The 19,066-nt window shown below is 41.4% G+C and overlaps 1 protein-coding gene across 1 annotated transcript in view; it reads left to right on the top strand.

Moving 5' to 3' along the window:
- Positions 1–293: 293 nt before the first annotated feature.
- LOC130217268 (PDZ domain-containing protein 4) overlaps positions 294–19,066 on the top strand; it is a 41,156-nt gene continuing 22,383 nt past the window's right edge. The window contains exon 1 of the mRNA XM_056449343.1: positions 294–2,956. Coding sequence (XP_056305318.1) covers positions 2,897–2,956 — 60 coding nt within the window. The 5' untranslated portion in view covers positions 294–2,896. The remainder of the gene's footprint in view (positions 2,957–19,066) is intronic.

The following is a 19,066-nucleotide window of genomic DNA, read 5'->3' as shown; positions in this document are numbered from 1 at the left end:
GTGTGTTTGTCTGTCTATATGTGTGTGTGTGTATGTGTGTGTGTGTGTGTGTGTGAGAGAGAGAGAGAGAGAGAGAGAGAGGGGATGTATAATTCTGTTGCATCCTATACTACTCTGCCAGTGAGTGCGAGCACTAGTGTGTGTGTGTGTGTGTGTGTGTGTGTGTGTGTGGCTTCACAGGGCGTTAATGTCTTTGTGTGGCTCTTATTCTCTCCTTCTCTCTCTCTCTCTCTCTCTCTCCGGGCTGCAGTGGGGGAGTTTATTCAGCGTTTCACACCAGGATCGAGAGACAGCAGAAACTCAGCTCACCTGCCGGTCCTCAACACAGAAGCACGGCTCAGGAAACACTCTCAACCAGATCACAAACAGGGACTGGGGGTTTCAGTAAAGCAACAGTCAGTATGGATTACTTCAACCTTTCCCAAACAAAAGGATTCAGCTCTTTTGGAGGGAAGAAGAGAGAGAAGGAGGGATGACAGACACGCCTCTCCATCATACCTGACTTCTTCAAGAGTCTGACGCTCACGTGTGGAGACTGAAGGGTGTCGGATAAATACATTTACAGTTCATCTAAAGCGACTTACAGTTGAGGAGGCATTCAGAAATTCACCAACAAGAGGCAACACACACTACAAGAGCTGATTAAACAGAGTGCTCAGAGAATTAAGTGCTATCAGGAGGGGTTTAGTTGAAGATGTCTAGTATTACCTGTTATTCCAGGTGAAATGCACCAGTGTGTTTTGGTGAGTGTGTGTGTTAACATTTGACCCGCCTGTCTGTGTGTCTGTGCATGTGTGTGTGTGTGTGTGTGAGAGGGCGACGCCTGTTAGCGTCTCGGAGCATGTTGAGTGTGTCTGGCACATTACTGCAGTGTGAATGGCTAGCCTGCAATCTAAAACAGCAGGGTGCATGAACCAACACACGCGTTTCTGACAGTCTAACGGGATTAAAGCTGCACGTTTTCCATTTAAAGAGGCTGACGCCTGAATAAAGTGCGCACAAGTAGTTGAATCAAGCGAGTTGCAATGTTGGAACTTGCTAGACGGACGTAAAGGAGACAAAATAACTCACAAATGGAGAAGATTTGAGATTTCTGTGTGTCTTCGGACAGCTCAGCTTTCTAACGTCGCACCTCTGCAGCAAACGGTGCGAGCGCAAAGACAAAAGGCTCGATAATTACATTTCACAACTCACTGAGCAGCGAAAGCATCCAACTGGGATCTTATTAAGAAAGATATTGACTTGTGTCTGACAGAGAGCGCCTGTGACCACTATTAAGGGCTTGTGCTGTTTAATTGAATTGATCTAAATATTGATAAATAGAGGTTGATTAGAAAACAAATGCGTAATCAGTGCTCTACACTCATGATGCGCACCTGGTTCTGGTTGTATTTGAGTGAGTGTCGAGTGAATGCTGTAATCCGCACATAAGCAGAACTGTTAGAGTGGAGGAGTTGTGTGGGACTGAGTTTTCCTCAAGCGTGTTGAGTCTCTCACCTCAGTCTTTTATGTGCAACCGATTACCGATTCGTCCTGCGTGCAACATGCATTTTTATCCAGCTGAGGTCAAGTCACAGTTTTAGAGAGATGAGAAACAGCTACGTGGAGAGACTCGAGTAGAGGGAGATCTGAGCGAGAGTGAACAGGTGGAGGGGTAATGGAAAAGACACAAAGGATGAAGTGCAAACAGCCAAACTTTCCTTGAGTGTCTGCTGAGAATGAACACTAGAGACTATTGATTTCAGGTGTGACTGGTGCATGAAGCTGTGCTCGTATTTACTGTTGTCCACTGGAAACTCAAGGTGAAGCTCAGCCAGTCTGATGGGAATCTGCAGTTAGGAGTTTTGCATTAAGGCTAAAGATTTGTCAGGTTTTGTTCAAGGCTGCTTGGTTTGAAAGTAACCTCTCTGTCATCTGTGTGGATCTTCAAACATCAGGACTATTAATAATGGATGCTTTTGAGATTTCTAAACTGTGAATACAAAGTCAAGACCTTCACCTACTGTTAAATCCCAAATGAAAGGTCCTGGAATTCATGACAGATTCTCCAGTAAAGTAGATCCAGCACACTGATCCTGCTGCTCTGCTTTTCATCTAACACTTTGACCAAAATGCTTTGGAGTTAATCTGACTCTTTGCTAAATCCAACACTTCATTCTGAAACACAGCGAGGCAGGAGTGATATTCGCTCTCGGAAAGCTGCAGATCTCTCCAGAACAAACATTCAATCTATCCAATCCTCCTTCCATCACTTTAGACTAAATCACTAGATGTTACGCAAGCATCCACATGCAGCATTTACTGATCGAGGAGTAATTTCAGAAAATAAGACAGCGCCGGTGGAAGTGGTCTTGATAAAAGCGTGAGAGAAAGCAGAGAACCACAATTTCATGCTGATTTTCTCTGAATTAAGCTCATCAATGGGGACGGGAGGAGAAGAAGCGCTGCACTACACTGTTTCACATCAAGCACAAATGGACTTCTCTACAGAACGGCCTTCATTTGATTTCACACTCCACATTAGACTTGAGGAGATGACCGTCCTACAGAAGAGCTGAGGAGGATGAAATGGAGTGCTGTTGAATGACTTCTTGCATGTGTGTGTGTGTGTGTTTGTGTTTGTGAAATACTTTACAGCGTTTATGCTGTGGATGCAAGTATTTACATGGAGTCATTTAGCAGACGCTTTTGATGACTTAAAACTGAGGAGGCATTCAGCGATTCAACAAGAAGAGGCAATACACTCGACAAGAGCTGATTAAACAGAGGATTGTTTATCTTACTGGACTGTGAAAAGCTGAACAGACTGTCTGGGAGATGCTGAACTAGCGCTGATATTCTGATATACTGTGACCTGAGCTGGTTTGCGTGAAGGAGTTGGAGGTCTGAGGTCAGGATGGGGTGTAACATGTGTGTGGTGCAGAAGCCTGAGGAGCAGTACAGGGTCATGTTCCAGGTAAGAAAAAAAACACTGTTTACTGTCTGTCTGTCTGTCTGTCTGTCTGTCTGTCTGTCTGTCTGTCTGTCTGTCTGTCTGTCTGTCTGTCTGTCTGTCTGTCTGTCTGTCTTTCTGTCTGTCTGTCTGTCTGTCCATAATCATACTCATGGAAAGGAGAAGTTGAACAACACACACTGCAAAAACCATGAAGGATTTGCAACACAGGCTAATTATGAAAGCGTAGCCCTGTATTCATTTCTGGAGATGGTGAATTATGTAGCCAGATGTATATACGGCTGCATTTCCTCTTTAAAGCGAATGCTACGGTGCGGTGTGATGCTGTTCCTTTTCACGCTTACTAGCTGACCGCTTATCTCCGCATGGACAGCTTTCCCACTGTTACCAGTTTGTCTAGTGGCTAGCTGCGTATGTCGGCGGACTTGAGACATAGAGAGGAGTTGACCGTGACTATGAGATTCAAGTTTAGCGAAGAACGGTTCCAGGAAGGAGGAGGGTGGATCAGTCGGTCAGTCAGTGTACAGCGGCCTCTGGTGGATTTACGTGTGACAGCAGGTGTGAATCATGAGAGAAATTTGAGATCTGAGTGTACACAGCGCCCTCTGCTGGATTCACAAAAACTGCAAAAAATGTACCTCCATGGACGTATTTGGGGCTCTCCATAAATGTATATCGGGGTACATTTTCAGAATGAGCCTGGGTTGAGGAAATGTGTGGAACTCAGCAGTTTTTACAGTGTGTATATTATCTCCTCTCCTCCTAAACCACACCCTCACAGCGTCTTCAAACATCATTCTGTCTGATTAATAAGCATGCTTACATCAATTTTTGTGCCCACTGTAACACAAGTCCTCATGAGTCTGTGTGCATTCATGTATATATGTATTATATTTGGAATGAGTACCGCTGATTAAAACAACACAGCATTCAAATATGTTTCACAGTACACAGTACAGATAGACAAGGACTTAATATCTATTACAGGACATTATAAATAAATACAAATCACTTTTACCAATCTATTGTATATTTTTATGCTAAGGAGAGATGATTGCCTTTTCATACATGCTAACTACCTGTTATTGCGGACACAGAGCAGTATTTGGTCCTTCTCACTCAGTCCAATAATATGTAATCCTCTCTCGAGGCTAGCATAAATCAAAACAAGCAGATCTGTGTTGTAGCGACAACATTGTCAAAGCTTTTGTTAGTGGTTGATGTTTTAGTATTTTCTCTGAGTAGCACAAGTCCACATATGTATCCAAAAAATAAACATGCCTTCAGTCTCTTACATTTTCCTCTAATTAATGTTGTTTGTCATAATGCAAGTGCCATCTAGAGATATTAAAACACTCTGAATATTGTCTTTGAAATGACCTGGTAATAACATAATGATAATAAGGAAATTAAATGCTGTAAACTTGCAATTAACTGTCGAAAGTGTTATGTTCAATTCAGATATTCACATGCAGTTTGATTGGTTAGACTAATGTGAAAAAGCTGAGCAGGTGGACTGAACGAGAATACAGATATATTCATACAGAGCGTACATGTTTTAATCACATCTCCATGGTTTCTTCTTAGCCCGTTGTGTTTGTCTTACTGTAATGATATTTAATGAGCTTTATTAGCCCTGTTCCAGCGAGAGATAAAGCATCCAAGCTATTCAAAACATTTCATTTTCAAACAACTTCATGGAAGTAGCACAAAGTCCACTGGGCTGTTGAATAATTGATTCAGCTAATAAAAGATGCACAACAAAGACTAGAGATGAACTTTTGGAGTCTGAAAGTACAGCGGTGATGTTGAGGAAACACTGAAATCTCATTTTTAATTATGGTGTGAATGCACGTGTGATATTGTGGATCCTCTTATCAAACTGTGCTCTGACAGCCAGCAGTTCTGAAAACATCCATTACCTGATAAACTGGCAAAAGAGCAGTAAATCCATAATGAACCTGCTCTTGGAGGAGGAATGAGAAAAGATGCTTTAGTTACGCCGTTTGACAAAGGTCAGAGTAAATGAGGAGTGTTGTGAAACATACAAAAGCATAATAACACTCGATCTTCTCGGAGCGTAGACAACAACAGCAGGTAATTTACTCTGTAGTATTTTTAGAGCTTGACTGAGAAAAAAATCAGACATGTTCGATTTGGAGGAGATTGAAATTATAAATTACATTGGTGTGAGCTAAACTGACCTGACCTTCATATAGAGTGAGCTAGTCCTGAGTGAATAGAGCTTTTCTCTGTGTTCTCATTCAATACAAACTCACAAAATAAGCTATCATGGTAGTCGGAGAACAATTTAAAGCAAACAAAAAAGTCTTCCTCTCTTTCTCTGAGGAACATTGTGTTTAATCAGTTCAGTCATTTCCTCTCGTATCTGTGGTCAAACTGGCGATCCTCGGCCCATCTCTGCTCCTAAAGGACTAGACCTGTACTGATGCTGCTTTAGTAGCAGATCATAATCACAATCACCTGTTGACATCACCTGTGTCACATCACATCATTATTCAGCAGTTCACCTGATCTCTGCCCTAAACTGCTCCTGTCACTGTTTCTGGAGTGTGTTGCAGCTCTGAATGACAGGAGAGGATGGAGATATCCAGATGAACTGAAGCTGACCAGACAATAGATCAAATATTGTGTGTTCATATGATCTGCAATGAGATACAAGTCAGAGTAAATGTGGAAATCACTGCTGTCTTATTTTATTTGCGTTTCCCATACTGTCCCAATACTTGTAGTTGCTGTTAGAGCAGGATAGTGAAGAAAAGGAATTAAAGATGTTAAAGAGCGATGTATTACTCTGAAGAGCTGTATGGACTCCATTACTGCTGGAGAGAAACATTAGAGAAAGGTGAGCTGGAGGATAGAGAGCTGAAGCATGGATAGATGGCTTTCTTCTTCAGCTGTTTGCCCTCATATACTGACAGTAATTGATTTCTACGCATCGCAGAGCAGGAATGATTTGCTGGACCTTAGTGGCTGCTCAGGACCCATCGGGGCTGTCCAGGGCAGTGCCTGACTGTAACTCAACACACTCTCAGTGGAGTTTAATCTCTCAGGTTCATCTCTCCACCGTTTCCAGATCCCTTATTAGTTAAGAGTTATTACTTGCCAAAGAAATGAGACATGATCAACAGCTGTCAGTGTTTCTGATAGGTAAGAAGTGAGGGTGTCTAGAACATGTCAACACACCACTAAAACTACACCAGCAGCAGCCTGAACCACAGACACAGCAGGATGACCCATTCTGACTCTGCTCTTCTTCTGTTGTAGTTCATCTTATTTAGGATTTGGTGTGTTGGGTGTTTCCCAGTACTGGGTTGCAGCTGCAAGGGCATCTACTGTGTGAAACATATGCTGGAATAGTTGTCGGTTCATTCCGCTGTGGTCACCCCTGATGAATAAAGGGACTAAGCTGAATGAATGAATGACTTCATGTAGACACAGAGAGATGATTTGTGTCCTCCAAAATAAACCCATTCAAGCAGATCAGAGCACGAAAACATGCCGTCCAAGTGTCTTGCTGTGTCCGCTGACAGCCTCTCCTGGGATCCGTGTTGCTAAAAGACCCTTAATTAGGAGCTGTTATTCTCTTTAATCCATGCAGTTTAATGAATCTGTGGGTTGTGCTGTACGTGTGGAGTGGAACAGGAGCGCTAATGATTTGAGCCCTCACGCTTTCTGCTCGATCACCTCAACCAAAGCTTAATGCTAATTAAATATCTTATGTTTTTATGTTTAAGTTGAATATTTTTTTGTTTGTTTGTTTGCTTTTGTTGTATGAAGTGTCATTAAATATTAAAGGAGACCTATTCTGCCCCTTTCTCCAAGCTGTCCAATGCGTCTCTGCTGTCTCTAGAGTGTGTGTTTGAGCTGAGAATAGCACAGATAATGTTCTCCAGCTCTCTGAAACTGACCCTTTCAGGCTCTCATCCTAATTGTGGTGTTTTGGTGACTGTCGCTTTAAATGCAAATGAGATTGTGCTCTTTTTCAGAAGAGGGCGGAGCTACAGACACCTGTGTGTCAGCATAGTGACAGATTCAAAACTCTAATGGCTAATGGACAGACGGCTGCTTCTCACTCAGGGCTGCTGTTTATGCTAATGAGATGGAGAGATGGGCACTAGTGGGGGCGGGGCTTTCCCCCCTCTGATGACACGTACAAAGAGAGAATGTCAATCAAAGTGTTTCTGCATCAAGTCTGATTAGAACAAACACAATTAATTACTGTTCACCATTAGAGACTGCTGGAGATACTCACACACTGCTGACACACACACACACACACACACACACACACACACACACACACACACACACACACACACACACACACACACACACACACTACGGCCAGTTTAGTTGATCAGTTCCCCTATAGCGCATGTGTTTGGACTGTGGGGGAAACCGGAGCACCTGGAGGAAACCCACACCAACACGGGGAGAACATGCAAACTCCACACTCTTGCTGTGAGGCCACAGTGCTAACTACTGAGCCACTGTGTCACCCCCAGAATGTTCAGCTTTGTGTGAACTAACCCATCTACAGCTCAAAGAGCTGTTCAATTCTAACTGCATGAGCCATAATCCAGATTTAAAGCCAAACACAGCTCACATCTTCAGCTGTCCTCCATTCTGACTCTCCAAACGTGCCACTACTGCTGCTTTCCCAATGTCTGCCACACAAAGCCACATCTCCAGATATGATTACATGAAAATGACAATCCACAGACATCACACAACAGACCCGAGCGCACAAATACTGTAGACGTGTGTTTATCTGATGTGTGTGTTCAGCATTTCTCCACACACACACACACGCACACACACACACACACAGCTTCTTTTCTGCTGGCAAAACCACCCGCTGAATAAACAGCATCAATCTGCCCTGCGGACCAGCGGTATCCAGCATCCCATCAATCACTCTCTGCACCGTCTCCATTGGTGCTGCATTGCAATGGGATGCGGTAACTAGGCAACCAGATTCATTAAGCAAGCAGAGTGAGTCTTTTTACACTCATTTTCTCCTAGTTACATTAGTATTAATGAGCATATGGCAGATACAGTTCAATATTAATGCTTTATATTTTACTCCAGCACATCTCTAATCATAACAGTGTTAATAACTCATCTCTAATCATAACAGTGTTAATAACTCATCTCTAATAACTGATGTCTTTTCTCTTCATCATGATGACAGCACATAATATTAGACTAGATATTCTTCAAGACACTAGTATTCAGCTTAAAGTCACATTTAAAGGCTTCACTAGGGTAATTAGGGTAAAGTTAGGGTAATTAGGCAAGTCATTGTATAACAGTGGTTTATTCTGGAGACAATCCAACACTAATATTGCTGAAGGGGGCTAATAATATTGAGCTTAAAATGGCTTTAAAACTATTAAAAACTGCTTTTATTCTAGCTGAAATAAAACAAATAAGACTTTCTCCAGAAGAAACAATATTAGAGGAAATACTGAGAGAAATTCCTCAATCTGTTGGGAAATATTTGAGAAAGAAATTCACAGAAGGGCGAATAATCTTGAACTTGAACTGTATAAGAGCTTAAATTCATCGAAGATTCACTCGTCCTCCATCTAACTCATACACACACACACACACACACACACACACACACACACACACACACACACACACTGGACCACACCCTTGCCTTCTGTCTCATCCCTCCAGACGTATCGTCACATCTCGCCTTCTCTCAAGGCCTCATCAAAGGGGTTTTCTGCATTAATTTTTTATCAGAAAGATGTTCGCTGGTAGTTGTGGTGCTCAGTGAGGTGTAGAATAGCAGGAGAAAACCCGCCGTCAGCATTCCCATTCATCTCAGTGACAGACGTTACGGGACAGTGCAGAAAATGCAGTCTTTCCTCTACTGTATTTATTCTGTTATGGGACACAATACTAATGAAGATTATGCAGAATAATACCTTTAGTCTTGCTTTTAGTCCAAAAATCTAAACATTCTTAAATCAAGAAGCATTTTGTGGACAAGCAAAACAAGTACTGTATTTTATTAGAAATAACATGCCAAAAAGGTGCGGTTATCCTTAAAACAAGCTAAATAATCTGACAGTGCGGTGAGTAAAATAATCTGCTTTTTCTGTTGACATGATTATTCTGCTCCCCCATAGTCAGATTATTTTACTTGTTTTAAGGAGAAACTCTCTTCAGTTTGACTCTTTTCTTAGAACAAGACTATTTGTTTTGCTTGTCTAGATCCTGAAGGCACAACAGTACACATTTTCAATCTCTCCCTAATCAAACACACCTGAATCAGCTAATTAAATCACAAGAAGAGACTCCAACACCTGAAGTTAATTAGTCAGGTAAGGGAGACATCCAAAATATGTCCTGTTGGTGTGCCTCCAGGAACAGGGTTGGGAAACACTGGTCTAGAAAATGCTTCTTGATTTAAGAATTGCAGTTATTTGGACTAACATTACTGACATCACTGCGAAAAGAAGAGCTTTTCTTACAGTTTTTGTCTTGTTTCTAAAGTATGAAACAAATGTGGTGTGTGTGTGTGTGTTGTGTGCAAGGTGTGTAATCCCAGTCATAGTTGATCAAAATTCCAAGCAAACACAGGCTGGTCTGACTTTAGTTTGGTGAAAGTATGCGTCCTCTACATAAAACATCTGAATGAAACAGCTGAACAGGGTATAGCACAGCTCCTGTTTTTTCCCATGCAGATACATTTCCGGTGAACAGTTAATGAGGGAATTTCTTATGAGTTCCTTTTACAGCATGGATGTTGTGATGTAGTTAACATATAATCAGTTAAACAGACTCAATCATTCATTTAGTAGTTCAAGTATAAAACAAGATGAAAAGATATTTACACGCATGCACGCATGTGTCAGGATCAGCAGGCGAGTGCAGAAACTCAGTTGAAAATACTGGGGTAAAATTCATTCATTCATTTATTTTCCTTTCAGCTTATTACCTTTATTAACCTGGAGGCAACACAGCGGAATGAACCGCCAACTTGTCCAGCATGTTTTTTACGCTGCCTGGAGGTCTGTCTGAGGTATAGGGCGGGGCTAACATATATAACCACGCCCCTCCAGCGGTCAGTTTTGGCTGACTGATTTGGTTAAAATTACTCTTTACAAAACCTTTTCCACATCTTTCTAAATGAAACGCCTACTTTACTACATCCAATCAGTTAGCAGTAGAAAAAACAAGCCACGCCCACTGTTTCAGCAGCGATCCAATGTACAAACCTCTCTGGACATATGATGGATGACGTAAGATGTACTCATTATCAGCACAGTTATCAGCCAATGACAATCAGACTACAACATTGTTCACAGGCCAATAATGGTGCTGTAATGTTGTATTGAAGTCATTCAAGTGAATATTCAAAGTCGCACTAAAAATTATATAGGGAGCATGTCCTCAAGTTGTGCTCTTAACAGTGTCATTATAATAAATCAGCATTCGCCTTTGGTAATCCTGCTTTAATGAATGCCAAAGTCTGAATGTGTGACTTTAACATCAGCTGTACCCTAAAAACTTCATTCATTTTCACTTGATATCAGTGATCCACTCAGCACTCTATCATTGTGCTGCTCTTCCTCATGGCCAGGCAATGAGGAAAATGTCAACTTGGAGCTGTTTTCCACCCTTCTGCATTATTGAAGTGTAAGGGATCTCCTCTGAACACACACACACACACACACACACACACACACACACACACACACTCACAGCAGATTTGTAGCAGATCATATCACAGGAGTGTGTTAATGAGGGTTCAGCTCCGTGTGTGTCTAATTAATCCCTGTGGAATGAATGGGCAGGGGAGGGATCAAGATCTACTCAGTATGGAAATGAGTGTCAACAGCGAGTTCATCCTTCACTTCATCAGTATGTAGACCAACAGGTACGTCTGTCTGAGACGTGGGAGATGTAGAGCAGTGTTTCTCAACCCTGTTCCTGGAGGCACACCAACAGTACATATTTTGTATGTCTCCCTTTTCTGACCCATAACTTCAGGTGTTGGAGTCTCTTCTGATGTTATGATAAGTTGATTCAGGTGTGTTTGATTAGGGAGAGGTTGAAAATGTGGACTGTTGGTGTGCCTTCAGGAACAGGGTTGAGAAACACTGATGTAGAGGATAAATGAGGAAAGCAGAGCTCAAGATGATCTGAATACAGTTCCACTGATGGCAGCTCTGCCCCGTATAACAGAGGGGACAAACATTCGGTGAGGGAGATGAGCATGAAGTTCATATGAACAATACGATCACTCAAATAATAGGCTTACTACCCACAATAATGATATGATGACCCAATTAACATCGTGATCGTGCTACCCACTGCACCACCGTGACGCCTTATTTATTTATTTATTGATTTATTTATTTATTTATTTATTTATTTGTTTATTTATTTATTTATTTATTTATTTATTTATTTATTTATTTATTTATTTATTTATTTTTAATGAATGTGCAAAACATAAATGGAACAAATGACTTTTTGATGTAGTAAAATCTAATAGATTTATTCTAATAATCTTCAATTTGTAATAATTATATGTGTCAAGGAAACCAATTGCCTTAAAAGCAATACGTTGACTTTACAAAAATTATGTAAGTACCCATTGTAACTGTTAAGTTGACTTAATTTTTATAATCATGCTAATTGTACTCAATGTAGGAAGGGCAGAGGCTTGCTGAAGAACTACTGAGAGATTTCAGCTGCTGTCTGGGCTTTCCCTGCTGAACCACACCTTCCTTTCTTCATGTGTTCAACACTTTTTCCCTGCGTCATTTCATTTTATTACACAGAACTTCATTTGTAAACTAATTAGAATTGTTTTCTTTGCACATCTGTATTTCTTTGGTTGTTACCAACATCCGGGGAAAATATCAAGTCAACAGCAGCTTTAGAGATATGCCTTCTGAGAACAATGGTGACGTGTTTAATACTTATGTTTTACCTGCTGTTGTTTTCAGTTCAAAGCTGCTGCCTACTGCAATATGTGGAACGTTCCTAAGCTCAATTGTTTCTCGAACAAACTAATGTTTGAGACATCAAAGAAGGCAGAAATACTACACAGCGGAGATATTTATGTGCCGAGAGACTTCAAAATGAAACAATGATTCCTTGAACAAACAGGAGCTGATTGCACAAACAATGCCTGCTGCAAACTCATCCAGTCGGTTTGTTTTCCAAGAGGCTTTCGTACATAACTTTGAGTTTGATTTGAATAAATACATAGCAGCAGGCACACAGTAGGAAAGGATCGCTCCGCTTCACGGCGTTCCAGCAGAGATGTATTCCCTCGACAAACTGTCTGCAGGGTATGATACAAGTTCTGCATAGCTAATTCTTACACACAAAAACAGCCACAGCTTTCAAGTGCATTAAAAAAACACTAAATCAGTCAGTCCAAGTAGTTTAGCAGCGACATAAAAAGGCATGCATGCATGTTTAATGTCTGTCAGAATATGCATGTGAATTCTGGAAATGAACCAATGCTCGAGTCTGATCTCTGTGGTGGAGAGAAGAGCTGGTAGAGCTACAGGTTGAAGAATTGAGCGAAACTCTTTAAAGAGAACCTGTGATGAAGATCATCTTTAGTAAGCTGTTTGGACAAACTGTGTGTAGGTATAGTGTGTCCACAGTCATATTGAGGAGATGGAAACACAAGAAGTCTCATTTATTAAATTTCCTGATGTTAAAATAGGATCCAAATTCCACTGATTTTGAAGCCGACTGTAGCGTGATGTAGGAGTGTGGCTTTCCCCGCCCTCTGAATTGATTGGCAGCTGCATATTAGCATGTCACCGTAGTAACTAACACTTATAAACATGTCTACAGAACAGGATTTGCAAAGAAACTTGGATTATAAGATCTGTTCAGCTCTCTGTGATCAGCTGCAGCTCAAGAAAGAGTTTCTTTAAAACGATTATAATGTTTGTAATAAAGTAAAGACAGTGAAATCACTGTACAACCGCTGGAATCAGCCCAGCTGCATAATGTCAGAACACCTGTAACGTTATACAAGGACACTTGCAGCTGACGTTATACAAGGACACTTCAATCATACAACAGGAGTCCTGGTTTGTGGACGTTATATCTGTTATATTGTGTGTGTGTGTGTGTGTGTGTGTGTGTGTGTGTGTGTGTGTGTGCGTGTGTGTGTGTGTGTGTGTGTGTGTGTGTGCGTGTGTGTGTGCGTGTGTGTGTGCGTGTGTGTGTGTGTGTGTGTGTGTACTGCAAACTTCGTAATGGCATTTGTGTGGGACTCATCGTTGCAGAAAGGCTTGACTAAACTCCTCCACAAATACATCAAATAACCATACTGGGGCATTATTCACTGGATCTCTGCTTCATGCGTGTCTATCACTGACTGCTGTTTATCTGACGTAACGCAGGACAAAACACACACATGTCGTAAAGGTGGGCGGGAGCAGAAACAGCTCATTTGCATTCAAAGACGCAGGTTACAAAAACAGCTACACTAAGCTTTGAGCTCATATTGGGCATATTCAGCATTGTATAATTAATAATCTGCTGGGTATTTTAAGCTGAAACTTTACAGACACATTCTGGAAACATTCATTCATTCATTCATTTTTCTTCAGCTTAGTCCCTTTATTCAATAGGGGTCGCCACAGTGGAATGAACCGCCAACTTTTCCAGCATATGTTTTACACAGCGGATGCTCTTCCAGCTGCAACCCAGTACTGGGAAACACCCATACACACTCATTCACTCACACTTCTAATAGCATTCACTCGTCCTTAAAAAAGCAAAAGTGGATTCGGACACGGCCTTAATGCTTTTACACATGCGCTGCAGACTTTGTGCCTGCATTGTTAAAATAGAGGCCGAAGATGCAGCACAGACACACACCATTCATTGAGTTGTTTGATATCAGGACATCTTGATTTGTATTTATTCTGATCCTGAAAATAAAACTAAATGCAGACAAATGCAGTATTATCTAAACTGCAGAAAACAAGCCCGCTTCTGTCTTCAGTCTCTGCAGGGTGTGGTGTCTGAGCCCTCATGCCTTCTCTCTCTCTCTCCAACACTCCAATACATTAATAGTGCGATACGGCCAGCGATATATCAGGCATCGCTATCAGCCATAACTATTGATCAGTTTTCTCCACACAATAAGATAAAATTACAGTCAATAGCAATAATAAAAGCCAGAGTTTAATTATACCTACAGGTTTCATTTAATCAGCAGTCTGACTCTGGAGACCCCCTGCAGCAGCAGACGTGCTTAAAATGCTGTCCATGTGCGCAGTGAGGCTGAGATAGTGTGTGTGTTTCTGTGTATATGTGTGTGTGTGTGTGTGTGTCGTCTTTCCCTTCCCCCTGTTGTCTGTCTATCACCTCTTTGAACTCTCCCCTTCAGCTCTCTGTTCTCTGTGCAATAGCGAAGACCAGTCGCTGTCTCTGTTTCTTCACTGGGAAGGTTCATGAGGAATAAAATCAACCATCCAGTAGTCTTGTCATGGTTCGGTTCATGTGTGTAAATCAGAGCCTAAAGTGATGTCCTCCCCTCGTCTAGGGGCTAGGAGGATGTGCAGGATTAACCAAAATGCTAACAAAAATGCACAAAATAAATCCGCCATATTGTTGAGCCCCTGCTCACCGCTCCACATAATAATCACTACTGACTGATACAAAAATATACCTGCATTTCTGGAGCTGGCAGCACGGTTACTCAGTGGTTAGCACTATGGCCTCACAGCAAGAAGGTCACTGGTTCGAGTTCCAGCTGAGTCAGTTGGTGTTTCTGTGTGGAGTTTGCATGTTCTCCCCGTGTTGGCGTGGGTTTCCTCCGGGTGCTCCGGTTGCAGTCCAAACACATGCACTATAGGGGAATTGATCAACTACATTGGCTGTAGTGTATAAGTGTGTGTGTGTGTGAGAAATGAGTGTGTATGGGTGTTTTCCAGTACTGGGTTGCAGCTGGAAGGGCATCCAGTGTGTAAAACCAGCCTGATCTCACGAGGAAACATAAGTGTTTTACGTTTTGTCAGTGTAGTGGCTCATTCGTATAAATTTGTATGAGTTCAGTCGTATGAAATTGTACGATTTTAAGAAGGAGGCGTGGCACCTAGCCCCACCCCTAAACCCAACCGTCATTGGGGGATGAGCAAATCATACTAAATTGTACGAATTAGATCATACAAATTGGTACAAATTAGCCACTAAATCAAAAAGTTAGGAATTGCGTGAGATTGTGTTGTTAAAACATATACTGGAATAGTTGGCGGTTCATTCCACTGTGGAGACCTCTGAAATAGAGACTAAACCGAAGGAAAATGAATGAAAATTGTGTTAATGTATGATAATAAGGCTTAGTATTCAATGCTGATGTATGGTATCAAACCAGAACCAACACTTGTGTGAGCCCGACTCTCCCTCTAGAGCCTCGTTTATCGGTCTGCTTTATCAGTTATCGCTTTACATGATACTCGTTACCCTGCAGCCAGCGGCGGACGTGCGGCTAGAGATGTTTCCTGAATTACGCTCGCTCGAATTAGTGTCTGGGGACACACTTATGCCTCCATGCCAGAGACGAGGACATCTCCTATGTAATAAATCATCGCTTACTGTTAATTAAACCGTCCGTCTGCACTGCGCTCCGTGTGTGTGTGTGTGTGTGTGTGTGTGTGTGTGTGTGTGTGTGTGTGTGTGTGTGTTTATAGCTCTGACTAGGGAAGGCATGTTAAACTGTGTGCATGATTGCGTTTATGAAAGCCAGGGCCCCTGACGGTCGTACCCTTGGAAATTATTTGACAGGAATAGAGCAGAGAAAAGTGGCCTTTACAGCAGCACTGTTAAAAGCACAGGGACAATGAATCCTCCGGTCCGGTGTGCCACAACAGAGCAGTGGTAATCATGTGTGGAAATGGATTTGGGGAGTGACAAACCGGTTTCTAGAGAAATCTGCAGACAGCAGACAAGCTCACTGCTGGAAAAAAGAGGAGGTAGTGAATACACGATACTGAATCAGAAGGAGATTCACCTGTGTGTGTGTGTGTGTGTGTGTGTGTGTGTGTGTGTGTGTTTGTGTGTGTATGTGTGTGTGCGTGTGGTTTTCAGCAGGGTACATACAGGTGAAGACAAAAATATACGATTTTTATATTCTTCTTCAGATATTTCCCCAGATGATGTTTCTCAGATTGAGGAATTTCTCTCAGTATTTCCTCTAATATTTGTTCTTCTGGAGAAAGTCTTATTTGTTTTATTTCAGCTAGAATAAAAGCAGTTTTTAATAGTTTTAAAGCCATTTTAAGCTCAATATTATTAGCCCCCTTCAGCAATATTAGTGTTGGATTGTCTCCAGAATAAACCACTGTTATACAATGAGTTGCCTAATTACCCTAACTTTACCCTAATTACCCTAGTGAAGCCTTTAAATGTGACTTTAAGCTGAATACTAGTGTCTTGAAGAATATCTAGTCTAATATTATGTGCTGTCATCATGATGAAGAGAAAAGACATCAGTTATTAGAGATGAGTTATTAACACTGTTATGATTAGAGATGTGTTGGAGAAATCTTCGTTAAACAGAAATTATGGGGGAAATATATGTAAAAGAATGAAAACTGAACAGGAGTTTGAATAGATCTGACTGTATAAATCAACACAAGAACACAGAAGGAGATAAACACTGTAGAAAGAGCCACCATTCAGCTGCTGATATGCCATCCTCAAATCATTTTACTTCTGTAATCTGAATGTACAATAGGAGGTTTACTGAGTAGAATCTTGGCTGGAAGAAGATTGTTTGAATGCATTGCAAATAGCTAAGATGGTGGACTATTTGATTAGTGAGTTCACCACTGTTAACATCAGAACTACAGAGGCAGACCTAAAATTCACATTTGTGGTCACACTTTATTTTGATGTGTAATTTACACTATTAACTAACCATTAACTGAGACTTTTAGCTCAATAGACTACTCATTAGCTGTTTATTAATAGTGAGTAAGGCAGTAGTTGGGTTTGGTTGTTGTAGTGGATTAGGGATGTAAAATATGACCTTTATAAGTGCTAATAAACAGTTCATAGCTTAATAAGAGGCTGTTTATAAACTACATGTCAAAGTGAAAACCAGATTATTTCTCTTCCTCCATTGTCAGATTATTCTGCTGGTTTTAATGAGAAACTCTCTTCATTTCGACTCATTATTTGTGAAATTGTCCAGAATTTTGCCCAGAAATTATGGAAGAAAATGCTTCTTCATTTAAGAATTGTTAGATATTTGGACTAGAAACAAGACTAAAACTTTGTGCAATCGTTACACAGAAAACTGCGTCCCTTAATCTAAATGACCAAGAGTCACACTACCAGATTTCCCAATGCAATCCACAGCAACCCAATGCAATCTCACAGCAATTAGTAACTATCAGATCTAGTCCACAGGTGTGAAACTCAGTTCCTCTGGGGCCGCAGCTCTGCACAGTTTAGTTCCAACCCTAATTAAACACACCTGATCAGACTAACTGAGTCCTTCAGGCTTATTTGATACCTACAGATAGGTGTGTTGAAGCAGGAACTAAACTCTGAGTTTGACAGCCCTAATCTAGTGGCTCATCCTCCAATGAGGGTTGAGTTATTGACCGGGTTCGGCTGCACACCTCCTTTTATAAAATGGTATGTTTGTGTATGAATTAAACCATACAAGCCTGACTAATACAGAAAATAGTTACGTTTCCTCATGAGACTGTGCTGGATTCCAGGTCATTGCCAAACATAAGCATGTGCATTGCAGATAAGAGACTGGTGATCAGTGAGATATTCTGCAATATCACAGGCTAAAAGATGTCTGTGTCCGTCATACACTGTAAAATCTGTCAACTCCAGCTGCCAACAGTCTGCAGACCAGCTCTGACTTTAGCCAACTAGCGAAACTACTCCAGCAGAAAGAAAAGCATGGCAGAAGCCTTGTGCTGTATCCCAGCTTCATTTGTCAAACATCTGTCAGTTTCCCATCATCGTACCGTCTACATCAGTGTTCATCAGCGCTGGTGCTACAGTATGAAGGGCATACTGATAGTGATTTTGCTGTATTGTTAATATCACAACATGAAATCCACTGACTACAGTTGGAGTGAAAAGTACAGAGCTGTTTAATGTGCATATAGTCCATACACTGATGCTGCGCTCTTAGCTTTTTATTTTTGAGATGGAGTAGACTCTACAATGTAAGTACTTTTTGCCTGCTCTTTCAGAGCCCTTTTAATCCAGGTATATTTCTTAACACACCGCCTGTTATAAATACGCCATTTTGGAAAGTGTGTACCTGTGCTATTCCTGCAGATGCACTTCTCAAAGAGTAAAGACTGTATATAAAGGGGTGTGAAAGAGTCTTTTCCCCTTACTGATTTCTCATGTTTGTGTGTGTTTGTCAGACGTTAATCATTCAGATCATCAAAGAAATAAGTTAAAGAGAGCACAAGTAAGCGCATCATGCACTTATGAAATGAAGCTTTTTATTATAAGGGAAAACAAAAAAACAACATGGTCCTGTGTGAAAAAGTGTCTGCTTCCCAAACCCAATATCTGCCTGGGCCACCCTTAGCAGCAATACCTGCAATCAAGCATTTTCAATAACTTGTGATGAGTTGGCAGCATGGTGGCTCGGTGGTTAGCATGATCGCCTCACAGCAAGAAGGTCTCTGGTTCGAGCCTCGGCTGGGTCAGTTGGTGTTTCTGTGTGGAGTTTGCTTGTTCTCCCCGTGTTAGCTTGGGTTTCCTCCGAGTTCTGGCCTGCTTATCTTTGCAGAAATGTTGTAATTCAGTCACACTTGAGGGTTTTCCTGCATGAGCCGCCTTTTTAAGGTCATCCCACAGCATCTCAATTGGATTCAGGTCAGGACTTTGACTAGGCCAGTCCGCAGTCTTCATTTTGTTTTTCTTCAGCGACTCAGAAATTTTCTTTTTCTGAAATGCGGTGTTACATTTACCCCAGATATAACGGCACACACACCTTCCAAAGAGTTTACCTTTTGTCTCATTAGTCAACAGAGTATTTACCCAAAAGGCTTGGGGATCTTCAGGCAAAACTTAGACGAGCCTTTATGTTCC

The sequence above is a fragment of the Danio aesculapii genome, chromosome 23 (genome assembly GCF_903798145.1).
Source record: "Danio aesculapii chromosome 23, fDanAes4.1, whole genome shotgun sequence".
Classification (NCBI taxonomy): domain Eukaryota; kingdom Metazoa; phylum Chordata; class Actinopteri; order Cypriniformes; family Danionidae; genus Danio; species Danio aesculapii.
Note: the sequence above shows the minus strand (reverse complement) of the source record. Positions and strands in the feature narration are given on the sequence as shown.